At 34.4% G+C, this 14,184-nt stretch overlaps 1 protein-coding gene across 8 annotated transcripts in view; it reads left to right on the top strand.

The window, feature by feature from the left end:
- Nucleotides 1-14,184, top strand: part of LOC148941186 (uncharacterized) — a 162,729-nt gene that overhangs the window by 96,522 nt on the left and 52,023 nt on the right. For 7 of the 8 annotated variants that reach the window (XM_089103802.1, XM_089103797.1, XM_089103801.1 and 4 more), the window contains one exon: nt 12,837-13,069. In XM_089103802.1, coding sequence (XP_088959928.1) covers nt 12,837-13,069 — 233 coding nt within the window. The remainder of the gene's footprint in view (nt 1-12,836; nt 13,070-14,184) is intronic. The other variant, XM_089103799.1, reaches the window with a different exon arrangement.

Below are 14,184 nucleotides of genomic sequence, written 5' to 3' on the forward strand. Positions count from 1 at the left end.
AACTTTATTTCATTTTTTAAGGTTAATTTAGACGAGGTTACATGGCGGGCCATGTAACCTCGTCTAAATTAATCTTAAAAAAAGAAATAAAGCTATGTCAACTTTGCATATTTTCTTCAGGTGTACGCGCGCATAGACAGGCTAACCTAACCTATGATCACACATACACACACAGCCAAGCGTGGAGAACTTTGTCTAGCATATCACAAATGTGCAACGAGTGGTGGAAATGTGCCAAATGTGGTTGAACTGCACAGACCGCGTGGTGCTCCAAGATGCACACTAGGTAGTGCATGCTAAGCGGGGGTGAACTTTGTGTGTGTGTGTGTGTGTTTGTGTGTGTGTTCCAACTCTTGCATAAGAAAACGTTAAAATTTAGTAAATTGTCAAACGATGTCAAAATGTAACCTCATGTCGAACAAAAAAAAAATTAGTTGAAGATGATGATGAAAATTAAAAAATGAAATAATAGCCTTCTTAATCTCCTGCCCCCCTCAGAAATGGAGGAACGACATAGACAAAAACATAGCCGTGGCTACATCAGATGGTTTTGTAGTGCAGTGAGTTGTTGCTAGCAGTAGTATTTTCATGTTTTTTGCAAGCCATTCATACTATACCTTAATTGCATTCAGATATTTTCTTGATAGAACATATCCGTATCTACATCAGATTGTTTTGTAGTGCAGTGAGTTGTTACTAGTAGTAGTATTTTCGTGTTTTTTGCAAGCCATTCATAATATACCTTAAATGCATTCATATATTTTTTTGATATAACATAGCCGTGACTACATCAGATTTTTTTGTAGTGCATTGAGGTGTTACTAGTAGTAGTATTTTCGTGTTTTTTGCAAGCCATTCATACTATACCTTATATTCAATCAGATATTTTATTGATTAAACATAACCGTGACTACATCAATTGGTTTTTTAGTGCAGTGAGTTGTTACTAGTAGAAGTATTTTCGTGTTTTTTTACATAGTCCTGATCACATCAGATGGTTTTGTAGTGAAGTGAGTTGTTACTAGTAGTAGTATTTTCGTGTTTTTTTTTGAAAGCCATTCATAATATTCCTTAAATGCGTTATGATATGTTCTTTATCAAAAATAGCCGTGAATACATCAGATGGTCTTGTAGTGCAGTGAGTTTTTACTATTAGTTTTATTTTCGTTTTTTTTTTTGCAAGCCAATCGTAACATAAAATAAATTACTTAATATGTTTTATTTATTAAAAATAGCCGTGACTACATCAGATGGTTTTGTAGTGCAATGAGTTGTTACTAGCAAATTGATTTTAATAGTATAACTTTTCATTTATTATTACAGCTTCCCTAATCAAAGGTAAATCTAGGCCGGAATTTGGTAATAAAAATGTACAGTTTCTGTAAAAATGAAATCTAGATCAGAATTTTGTAACAAAAATGAACAGTTTATGTAAAAGTGAATGAATTACATAATCAAGAACTTCCATAGGTTTAATAATTTGAATCAGACATTTTAAGGGTATCGAGTGTTCCTAGGAAATTGATCTTAAGACTTAAATTACTTCATCAGATACGTTGGGGCTTTAAGGTGAAATTTGACTCGCATATTCTTGAGATATTAAGCGTTTGAATATGATTATTACTTTCTCATCTTCCACCGAAAAATTTAGAATAGATACTTTAAATTTCTTTATGACTTTGTGAAATAAAGAACTGAAGTGGAAAATTTTTTAACATCATTACCGGATTTCTTTTCTTATAAAAATAAGCAACGTCTTTAAGAAATGAAAGAAAGTTGAATTTTTTTTTAAGTTTAGTTCAGAGTCGCTAAATCTATTTAATTAAAAAAAGACAAAAAACAGAAAAATTAAAAAATAAATTTTTTTTTTTTAGATATTAAAAAAAAAACAAAATTTTTTAAACTAAAAGTAAGGAGTAACATTAAAACTTAAAACGAACAGAAATTATTACGTATATAAGGGGTTCGCCCCCTCGTTAATACCTTGCATCAAAGGTAAGTAAAGGGAATAATGTTGTAAGAAAGATTTTCATTTCCTGTAAAATGAGATCTAGACCAAAATTCGGTAACAAAAAATGTAAAGCTTCCCTAAATGTGACTTAATTACATAGTCAAGAATTTTCATAGGATTAACAATTTGAATAAGACATCATAAGGGTATCGAGTGTTCCTATGAAATTTATCCTAAGACTTAAATTACTTCATCAGATGCGTTGGGGCTTTAAGGTGAAATTTGTCTCGAATATGCTTGAGATATTAAGCGTTCGAATCTAATTATTACTTTCTCTATGTTCCAGCGAAAAATTTAGAATAGAACTTTAAATTTCTTTATGACTTTGTGGAATAAAGAACTGAAGTGGAAAATTTTTTAACATCATTACCGGATTTCTTTTCTTATAAAAATAAGCAACGTCTTTAAGACATGAAAGAAAGTTGAAATTTTTTTTAAGTTTAGTTCAGAGTCCCTAAAGCTATTTAATTCAAACTAGAGAAATACCTGAAAATTTAAAAATTAATTTGTTTTTTGTTAGATATTAAATAAAAAAAACATAAGTTTTTAAACCAAAAGTTAGGAGTAACATTAAAACTTAAAACGAACAGAAATTATTACGTATATAAGGGGTTCGCCCCCTCGTTAATACCTCGCTCTTTACGCTACAGTTCGAATTTTGTTCTAATTCTATAAGAATGAATAACAAAGGGCGTTTAATTAGAATAAATTTGTGTGGAGGGGGGGGGGGTCGGGGGAGGGGTTACGTGGAAGGATCTCTCCATGGAGGAATTTTTCATTTGGGAAGATAATTTTTCGATCAGAAATTAAATATAAAAAAACAAGTTTTTTCAACTGAAAGTAAGGAGCAACATTACAACCTAAAATGAACAGAAATTATTACGCATATGACGGGGTTCGCCCCTCGTCAATACCTCACTCTTTGCGCTAAAGTTTTTTTTTAGTACTTTCAAATTTATTCTAATTAAACGGCCTTTGTGATTCATTCTTAAAGAATTAGAAAAAAATTCGAACTGTAGCGTAAAGAGCGAGGTGTTAAGGAGGGGGCGAACCCCTTACATACGTAATAATTTCTGTTCGTTTTAAGTTTTAATGTTACTCCTTACTTTTAGTTGAAAAACTTATGTTTTTTTTATTTAATATCTAACAAAAAACATTCTAATTAGTCTGAAGTTGGTTGTGAGAGCGTTAGGACTCTAAAAAATGGATAGATTCGAGAAAGAGCGAAAAGTTTTTTATTGTTTTAAAAAATTCTGAATTGAAGTGGAAAATTTTCATTTTCCCAGGAAAATTAGAATTGAATTGTGTTCTTTGGTAAAATTCAGAAAAGAACTTGAACTTTTTATCTTCTGTGAAAAATTTAAAATTGAAGTAGAACTTTTTATCTTCCCGAAAAATATTTACAGCCATGGTATTACCTTTTCTATCTTCCCTCTGAAAATTTAGAACAGAACTTTAAATTTCTTTATGTCTTTATGAAATAAAGAACTGAAGTGACAAATTTTTATTTTCCCTAGAAAAATAGAGTTAATCAATAACTTATTTCTTTTCCATAGAGAAAATTCAGAAGAGAAGTTGAACTTTTATCACTTCGTTGAGAAAATTTAAAATTGAAGTAAAACTTCTTATCTCCCGGGAAAATATTCACAACTATGATATTACTTTCTCTATCTTCCACCGAAAAATTTAGAATAGAACTTTAAATTTCTTTATGACTTTGTGAAATAAAGAACTGAAGTGGAAAATTTTTTAACATCATTACCGGATTTCTTTTCTTATAAAAATAAGCAACGTCTTTAAAACATGAAAGAAAGTTGAATTTGTTTTTATGTTTAGTTCAGAATCGCTAAAGCTATTTAATTCAAACTAGAGAAATACCTGAAAATTTAAAAATTAATTTGTTTTTTGTTAGATATTAAATAAAAAAAAACATAAGTTTTTCAACTAAAAGTAAGGAGTAACATTAAAACTTAAACAAACAGAAATTATTACGTATATAAGGGGTTCGCCCCCCACGTTAACAACTCGCTCTTTACGCTATAGTTCGAATTTTTTTATAATTCTTTAAGAATGAATCACAAAGGGCGTTTAATTAGAATAAATTTGAAAGTACTAAAAAAAACTTTAGCGTAAAGAGTGAGGTATTGACGCGGGGTTAAATCCCGTCATATGCGTAATAGTTTCTGTTCGTTTTAGGTTTTAATGTTGCTCCTTACTTTCAGTTGAAAAAACTTGTTTTTTTTATATATTTATTTTCTGATTGAAAAATTATCTTCCCAAATGTAAAAATTCCTCCATGGAGAGATCCTTCCACGTCACCCCTCCCCCGACCCTCCCCCCTACACACAAAAAAATCTCCCTGAAAACGTCTGTATACTTCCCAATAACCAATACTATATGTAAACATTGGGACAAAGTTCATAACCTGCAGCCCTTCTCCCGAGGACTGTGGGGGATTAAGCCATCCTCAAAGACATAGTTATTAAATTTTCGAGCATGTTGAACAAAATGGCTATCTCAAAATTTGATCAGGTGGCTTTGGGAAAACATGAGCGTGGGAGGGGGCCTAGTTTCCCTCCAATTTTTTCGGTCACTTGAAAAGGGCACAAGGTAAATCTAGACCAGAATTTGATAAAAAAAAATGTGTAGTTTCTATAAAAATGACTGAATTACAAAATCAAAATTAAATTGCATTTACTACTTTTCATTTAAACTAATGCAGCTTCAATAAAAAATTTGAAATTATTTTGTTTAAACTATTGTAGTTTCTATAAAAATTACTGAACTACAAAATCAAAATTTAATTTCATTTACTACTTTTTGTTTAAACTAATGCAGTTTCTATAAAAAATTTGAAATTATCTCGTTTAAACTATTGAAGTTTCTATAAAGTTAAGTTAAAAAACTGCTCACCAAGTTTAGCGAAATAAAAGACCATTTGTATTTTTTCAGTAAAGTGCAAATTTTGTTCGTGTCTTGGGAAGGCATATGGGGTTTTGCCCCCAACTTATGTTAATTTTTGGTCGTTTTGAGATTGACTCGGTTAATTATTACAGTTTTTGTTCGATTTGGGTTTCAGTTATACGGGTTGCACTTTACTTTCACCTTGTTTCCCAAACACTGGGGAGGGGTTACTTGGAAGGACCTCTCCATGGAGGTTTGTTGTTGCTTTACTGTTCGACTGGATAGGAATTCTGAAACTGGAGTTAAATTATTTCAACAGATACACGTTAGCACTCTAAAAAGAAATTTGAGTCGCATAAGCTTGGGCTATTACGCGTTTGAATCTGATAGGAAGAAGTTTAATTTCTTTTAATCCCCAAGATATAGATTCCTCTCCCGTATGATTTTCATAATAATTAACCATTACCGCATATGCTTGTGGGTATTAAGCGTTTGAATCTGATAAGAATGGTGTTTAATTTCTTTAAACGAAATTTTAGTAACACATTCCACACTGTGAGCAATGTAAAGACAAATCCTATTGTTATTATTTAAAGAAATCGTTACATAAAAATTCTTGTTTAGATATTAAAATATTCAGTTTCTTTAGTAGATAATGTAGTTTCGATTTGGAACTTTAAACAGTTTGAATAAACATTCTATCAAAAAAACTTCAAAGATGTATAGCGTTTTTGACTGCGAATATATTGGCGTGAAGAAATCGGCGTGTGGAGTGATTTTTGAATGCGCATTTCTACTGTTGACTACTGATCATCAAGAGGTCTTTTGTTACCACTGGTATATAAACTATAATATGTATGCGTACAATGAAGAAAGGTGGCGCAGTACACTATACTTTATAAACAAAATAGGCTTATATAATAGAATGATTCTTCCATCCTATAACAAAGGGAAGGATTTATCCTACGTACAGGAGGAAGTCAGAGAGATATGCTGTTTTTTGGCGTAACAGCACTGTACACGAAAGGGAATGTGCCCACTGACAAACTTTTAATCGAGAAATGCAAGTCAGATATACCACTATTCAAATTGGAAGATTTTAGTTGAGAGATATATCCGAGTAAGATACATAACCCAGAGGACGAGGTTCGATTTTTTAGTATATGGGTACCAATAGATATTCCTTCTCGGAATATGTTTGTGAGATATCCTAAGAAGAAGAAGAAGAACAAACAAATCCCTGACATAGATTGGAGTCATACTGAGTGGATGACAAACAACGATGAATTTTTACAATAGTCATCACACTCATGAGTATCCAACGGTCTTTTTAAAGACCACCAATTCTATAAACACTTCGTAACTATGGTAATTTGAATCTTTTAGGTTCAATGTTTGAAGCTAGCTTCAGCTGAAGCTTAGGATAGTAGCGGACATCCTACTTTAGGGTTCATTTAATTTTCTTTCAATAAACTAGAGTTTACAGTCAAAAACCCTTATTAGCTCAGATTTTAAGGAAATAGTTTATTTTTTCGAACCAAAAATGGACTTAAGTTTCACATTTGAACCAGAGAATTGTATTTTCCATAATTTTCTTGCAAAAAACTAGAGTTTCTGAAAATATATAATAAAGACTTAAAAAGTATTATAATGGAGGCTCAGAGCCATTGGAGCGCCGGGTGTCCTTTGGGAGCCCAGAGAACCTTTGAGGACCGGGGTTTCCCTCGGAGTTGGAGTGGGGGGATCGGAGCCCTTTGGGGTTGTGGTAATGGACCTCACAACACTGTTCAAATGGAACTTGTGTATTATAACGACCACAGAGTAGCTTCGCTAATCCAGGGGTTGGGGTGGGGGGCGCGGAGCCCTTTTGGGTTGTGGTAGGGGACCTCACAACACTGTTCAAATGGAACTTGTGTATTATAACGACCACCGACCCCATGCAACTGAGCCCCTGTATAACCAAAACCCCGTATAACTGAACCTCCATTCTACTGAATCCTCGTGCAACTCAACCCCATTTAACTAATCCCCGTGTAACTGAATCCGCATGCAACTGAACCCTCGTGCAACTCAACTCCCCCAAAACACTTTTCAGCCATTTCTTGTTAATTTTTTTATTTCTAAACTATTTAAAATTGACAACACTGTGCAAATCATCACTTGTGTATTATACAGTACACATTCATCCCATCTCCTCCAAAACACTTTTCAGTCATTTGTTGTTAAATTTATCCAATCACTAATTACCCCCTTTTTTTCTCCACCTTCAAATATTCCTTTAGTACCTACGCAATTAGACTAAGTCATCGTCCCAGTTAACACTAAGATGTAAATTGAGTAATCCTATCGCAATAACGTTTTTAGAAAACCAACCCATCAAGTTATTATATTGGACTAACCACCAACTTTCTCTAATTGACTGACACACAAAAAATCGATTTCATAATAAAAAACATGTCTGCCAACCCACATAGGGTTCATTGTAATAGCTCATTGACCCGTGGTAAGGCATATTACGCAATCACTGGCTGGATCCATAGATGACTGACCCTGGTAAGGCATATTACGCAATCACCGGCTGTATCTATTAATGCTTTATCGACTGACACACAAAACATCAATTTCATAATAAAAAACATGTCTGCCAAGCCATGTAGAGTTCATTGTAATAGGCAAATGACCCTGATAACCCAATTACTTGAAAGTACACACACATATCCATGCCTCAGGCTTGTGAAAGTGCATGTATCCTTTCAAGTAATTGGGCCTTTACTGTGAATGTATTCGTGAATGTGTTCGTGATACTGTGTATACGGTTACTACTAATGCTAAGTTTAAATATTTAAGAAAAAATTAGATTGACATTTGGCTGAAAATACGGCTTCGATGTATCTATCGTCGTGATATTTCTCTGTTTAAAGGCAGTTGCCCTTGCACTTGCTCTCTATCCTGCCCTTCTTTTTCACGATTCTAAAATCTGTGATTTTTCTTCAATTTACGTTTGCTATTTTGAGATTTGAAATTAAAGAACCGTTGGAATTATCTGGGATTAAGAGGGATAATTTTTACCATAAGTCTGGAAAATTTTTCATTATGCAGAACCTTTTTCCATTTCTTCCCAAAATTTAAATAAGGTTTGATTTTATGTTTTTTTTTTTTTAACTTATTTTTTCAGTTTTCTTATTATTTTATGTTTTCATTATATTTTTTTTGTTTTCTTACTCATTGAAAATTAATGTTTTCTTTCGTTTGCTGATGTATATCATTTTTTATGTTATTTATGTATTTTGAAATTATACTGCTCTATTTCGAGGGAAATAAATAGATTAAAAAAAAAATGGTGGAAAAAATAACTATAGAGATTTATTATGCAAATATCGATGTAATTGGCATGTTCAAGCAGAAAATTTGAAATAATGCCCGTTCACACATGCTCTCATCGCTCTTCCTGCTTTGGTTTGAAACCCGAATAGCTAGAGTTTATATAAAAATGTTGCATGATAACTATATTAATATAGCATGGTTTTCATGTTTAGTTTTCAAACACTGCAAGTTTTGTCTTTGACTGGTTAGTAGAATGGTTAGTGTTCTCTGTTTTTTTCTTCTACTCCTTTATGTTCTTTCGAAATGTATGACTTAATACATCCCAAATGACAGCCTTCATATCCTAAACGAAGAGGTGGACGCACATTAGGAGCCATTATACATTATAATAGAATATAATTTTTGAAAGTGCTTTCAGAATTTTTTTTTTACATTTTTATGTTTTTGTATTTTTTTTCTTGATAGGGCATTTTTCCAAAAAAAGGAAAAAAAAAGAATACCTTGAAAAAGTGTTATTTAATGGTTTATAATTTTAGGAAATCAGTGTTTGTCTACATTGTTCTGACATTTTTTTTTTCCTATTCAAGCGGATTTTGTGTGTTTTGTGTCCTAGCATGCATATTAATTCACTCAGAACTATGATAGGCCAACTTAAGCTGAATCGTTTAGTGTAGATCTGTGTCCGATAGTATATTATGTATAACCTTACCTAATCATATAGATAGCCCGAGGACCCTTACATATATACCATATTCAGTACATCAGAGAACCATGTACATGGATCAAGGTCCTATTTACCAAATTTTCGAAATCTGCCTATTTTTTTCGAAAAAGGAGATCGCAGATGCCTGGTTTTTCCTTTCCAGAGGTTAACCGGTGGTTCCGCTTTATTCAGAGATGGCTCATTGGTACAAAAATTGAAAGCCCTTGTTTGCATTTTAGAAGCTAAATAGTTTTTGCTGCAGCAAAGTAGTGATTTCCACCAATTTGTGGAACAAAACCCCTATTTATCCTGAGATAGGGCCAATTTTGCTACCGATTAAAAATTTATGCATAGTAATGTTATAAATATGTGTAAGCTATCATTGAATTTTTTATCATGTGCCCCTAGAGTAAACGAAGCTTGTTCTATATACATGTTTTATCTGTCAATATGCTAGGGTTTTATTAAGATTCCACCACTTAAAAAAAAAAAAAAAAAAAAAAAAAAAATATTCCAAATCAACATAGCTTCACCGCCGAAATTTACATCATAGCTAAAAAACATTTCGTGTTTTATTTCGTTTATTACTTAAAAGTTATACTAAAATGCGGTTGGAAAAGAGACGATTCTCCGTGCAAAAAAACCTGGTAAAGTTCGATTTTCATGTTTAAAAATATACTTTTTCCTTACTCTCCCAACTTCTGAAGAACTTTAAACGCCCCCCCCCTTCCGAAGTTAAGGATTGACTGTTTACAACTATAGTATCGAATTAGTATAATTAATGCTTACAAAAATGAATAAATGTGTACGATTGCGACCTTCTTAATGTCAGCAGTACAAGAATTAGATAACTTGTTCAAGCACAAATGCGATCAAAGCACGGATGTGTTGCACATTACTGAAAAAAATTTAATGTTTTTACTTTTATAACTTTAATCAATCAAATATTTTAACTTTTTGATTACTAAATATCAGTATATGTATATTAAACTAACAATGCACATTCATTTTTATTTTTTCAGTAAAGTGCAAATTTTGTTCTGGCCTTGGGAAGGCATAGGGGTTTTGCGCCCAACTTATGTTAATTTCTGCTCGTTTTGAGTTTGACTCGGTTATCTATTGTTATTTCTGTTCGTTTTGGGTTTCATTTATTTATCGATGCTGATTTGTGATAGTTTCATGCTTGGTAGATTATTTGATTTTATTTTTGCTAATTTTTTATTCAATGGATTTCTTTAATTTTCTTTAAAAAACAGATTTTATAAAAAAAGTTTTTTAAATTAATTTTTTTTCGTTTTATATTGACACAGTCTTTTCAGGGAAAAAGAGAATAATACTTTAAATCTTTTCGTTTTATTAAGACTTTATAGTTTGGGCTGCTATTTGTATGCTGGAGAAAAATTTTCCAGCAATTTCTAAAACAGACACCCTTTAAAAAATCTGGACACAAATAGTACTGTTTAATTTAGTTTTTTACCTCCTCTAGTTGACCTGAAATGGAAAACTTGATACCATTCGCAAAAAAATCTATTTACTTTCTTTGATAGCATGGATACACTTACGCTATTTTGATTGGATTAATTTTTAAGAACAGAAGTAGCCCCGAAAGTTTGCACATTATACCCTCAGTCGTTCTTGGGATACTGCTGAGATGCCTTATTGGGATTTAGCATTATCAAAGTGCATTTTGATTTAATATTAAGGAAACATTTATTTTTTAAACATAAGGGGCAAATGGGAGGGTGGGTGTGGAAGGGGAACTAGTTGCCCTCCAATCACTTTCGACTATTAAAAAGGGCATCAGTCCTTTCTATTTTCAGTCGAATGAGCCCCTTTCGAAGTTCCCACGACAACTCCTTCGATACGAAGTGCCCTGGTCTAAACACCAACAACAACAAAAAATATCACTAATCACTTTCGACTATTAAAAAGGGCACTATCCCTTTGAATTTCAAATCGAATGAGCCCTTGTTTGAAGTTTCTACGACAACGCCTTCTATAAAAACCTTAAAAAAGCCCCCAGGGCATAACTTAAAACCCTTGCCCTGAGGGCTATGGGGGAGTATCCTCCTCAAAAACATATTTTCTTTTTGGAAACGACGCTGAACAAAATGGCCATCTCAAAATTTTTATTGGATGTATTTGGGGGATGGATGGGCGTGGGGGGGCTAGTTGCCCTCCAATCACTTTCGAATATTAAAAAGGACACTAGACCTTTGAATTTCCAATCGAATGAGCCTTTTTTGAAGTTTCTACGACAGTGACTTCTATAAAACCTTATATTTCCCCAGGGCATAACTTAAAACCCTTGCCCTGAGGGTTGTGGGGGAGTGTCCTCCTCAAAAATATATTTTCTATCTGGAAATCAACTAGCCTACGCTGAACAAAATGGATATCTCAAAATTTTAATTGAATGTGTTTTGTGGAATGATGGGCGCGGTGGGGGGGGGGGCTAGTTGCCCTCCAATCACTTTCGACTATTAAAAAGGACACTCGCCCTTTGAATTTCCAATAGAATGAGCCCCTTTTGAAGTTCCTACGACAACGCCTCATGAAAACCTTATGTGCCCCCAGGGTATAACTTAAAACCCTTGCCCTGAGGGTTGTGGGGGAGTGTCCTCTGATTGGATGTGTTTGGGCGAATGATGGGCTTAGGGGGGGGGGGGCTAGTTACCCTCCAATCACTTTCGACTATTGAAAGGGGCATGACCCTTTGAATTTCCAATCGAATGAGCGTGTTTTGAAGTTTCTACGACAACGCCTTCTATACAAACCATATATTCCCCCAGGGCATCCCTTGCCCTGAGGGTTGTGGGGGAGTGTCATCCCCAAAAACATATTTTCTATCTGGAAATCAACTACGCTGAACAAAATGGCTATCTCAAAATTTTGATTGGATGTGTTTGGGAGAATGATAGGCGTTGGCGGGGGGGGGGGATAGATGCCCTCCAATCACTTTCGACTATTAGAAAGGGCACTAGCCCTTTGAATTTCCAATCGAAGAGCCTGTTTTGTAGTTTCTACGACAATGCCTTCTATAAAAACCTTATATACCCCCGGGTATAACTTAAAACCCTTGCCCTGAGGGTTGTGGGAGAGTGTCCTCCTCAAAAACATATTTTCCATCTGGAAATCAACCACGCTGAACAAAATGGCCACTTCAAAATTTTGATTAGATGTATTTGGAGGAATGATGGGCACGGCGGGGGGGGGAGGGCTAGTTGCCCTTCAATCACTTTCGACTATTAAAAAGGGCACTAGCCCATTGAATTTCCAATCGAATGAGCCTGTTTTGAAGTTTTTACGACAGCGCCTTCTTTAAAAACCTTAATGCCCCCAAGGCATAACTTAAAACCCTTGCCCTGAGGGTTGTGGGGGAGTATCCTCCTCAAAAACATATTTTCTATCGGGAAATCAACTAGCCTACGCTGAACAAAATGGCTATCTCAAAATTTTGATTGGATGTGTTGGGGGGAATGATGGGCGTGGGGGGGGGCTAGTTGCCCTTCAATCACTTTCGACTATTAAAAAGGGCACTAGCCACTCCAATTTCCAATCGAATGAGCCCTTTTCGAAGTTTCTACGACAACTCCTTTGATGCGAAGTTTCTGGGTATGGAGAAAAAAAAAACACTGTGCCCACATCGTTCTTTACTTAGGCAGCGCTAGCGCGCTGCCTATGATTTCTGATGGGTGATTTTGTAGGGGGATGTGTTTTGTTTGATTAATGAAAAAATGAATGAAAATTGATATCGTCAAAATTGACACCGATACCGATACCCAATACCGTGCATGTAACATTGTTTAAAACTTTCATTGTTTAGCTCTGAAAATTTTATATATGTTAAGGTCAGCCTTTTTTTTTTGTGATATTCATTGTCTTATATTCATTAAGTTTCAGCATCCCTCAACGGAAACAAAAATGGTACTTCTGGAGCCACTAATGGTAAAGCAAAATCCCCCTTTGGAGAAGACAAAGGTGGTAGGCGATGGCATGGCAAATGTTCAAGATTGACAGCAATCGAATTAGAAGTATTAAAAACAGCTTTTTCTCAGACTCATACACCCACTGGACATGTTTTTGAACAATTAGCCAATAAAACTGGTTTACCGATGCGAGTGATTAAGGTAATTTCAAAGTGTTCTATTATTATTACTGTTATGTGTAGTGTTACTAGAAGATGTAGTAGTAGTGCTACTAGTTAGAAGTAGTAGTAGTAGGTGTAGCAGTTGTAGCGTTAATAATATTGGGAGTAGCAGTAGTAGTCGTAATTGTCCCAGTAGCAATTACAAGTACTCACAGTTGCATGCAGTCGTGGCTACAGTTCAAAGTAGTCAAAGTCGTAGTCACAAGTAGTCGAAGCTGTAGTTCTAAGCAGTCACATTCGCAGTCACTAGTTGTCGCAGTTGCCATAGTATCCCATTAGTAGTAGTAGTAGTAGTAGTTGTAGTAGTTCTTAAAGCTTCAATTTAGTACCTTCGGCCGTTCCTGAGATATTGCACACGCGCCCTTTTTACTATCTTCACACATATTGTGTATATAGATGATTGTGTTTTTAAAAACCCCAAGATAGTTCTCTGATAGTTTTTTATCTAATACCCTAAGATGTTCCCGAGATATACTCTTTTGACAACTTGAGTGCACAGAGTGCGTTATGACTTAATTCAACACTCCCCTCAAGACTCTTTGAAAACGTCACTATAATATCCTTAGCCTTTGTTAGATCAGATATCAAATATGTCTTCTATTCCCAATAGTTCTGTTTTAAATAGGTTCTGTTTTCGCGAATCCGGCAAGAGTTCGTTGATCTTTTCATTTAGATTTTGGGTTCTGAGTGTCGAAGCACTGTAGAAACTGCAAATTTTCCACAGGGTTCCAAAGAAATGCTTAACGCTGGAATAGAGTTGACAGTTGAAATGACAAGGTTGAGACTATGAGTGCTACAGTGGGCACAAACTTTAGTGGACACAAATTTTGTTTTTACCATACATGGTCAAAACATCTTGTCACAACATGGTTTTCAGCAATTGGCAATGCTCTTCTATCAACAAGAGTCAAAATCCTGCAGAGACAGTCCCAAGCCTATTACCTCCGACTCTATATATATTAATGCCTAAAAATATTATGCTAATACTGGGTGGCAGCTAATAGTAGATAAATTAGCTAGGAAGAGATTTTTCAGCACGAAAACGCCCGTCAAAACAGATCAAGCCCAAAAGAGCCATCCATTAGTCAGAATCCC

The sequence above is a fragment of the Artemia sp. Qi Xiang Cuo genome, chromosome 18 (genome assembly GCF_049724085.1).
Source record: "Artemia sp. Qi Xiang Cuo chromosome 18, ASM4972408v1, whole genome shotgun sequence".
Taxonomy (NCBI): Eukaryota; Metazoa; Arthropoda; class Branchiopoda; order Anostraca; family Artemiidae; genus Artemia; species Artemia sp. Qi Xiang Cuo.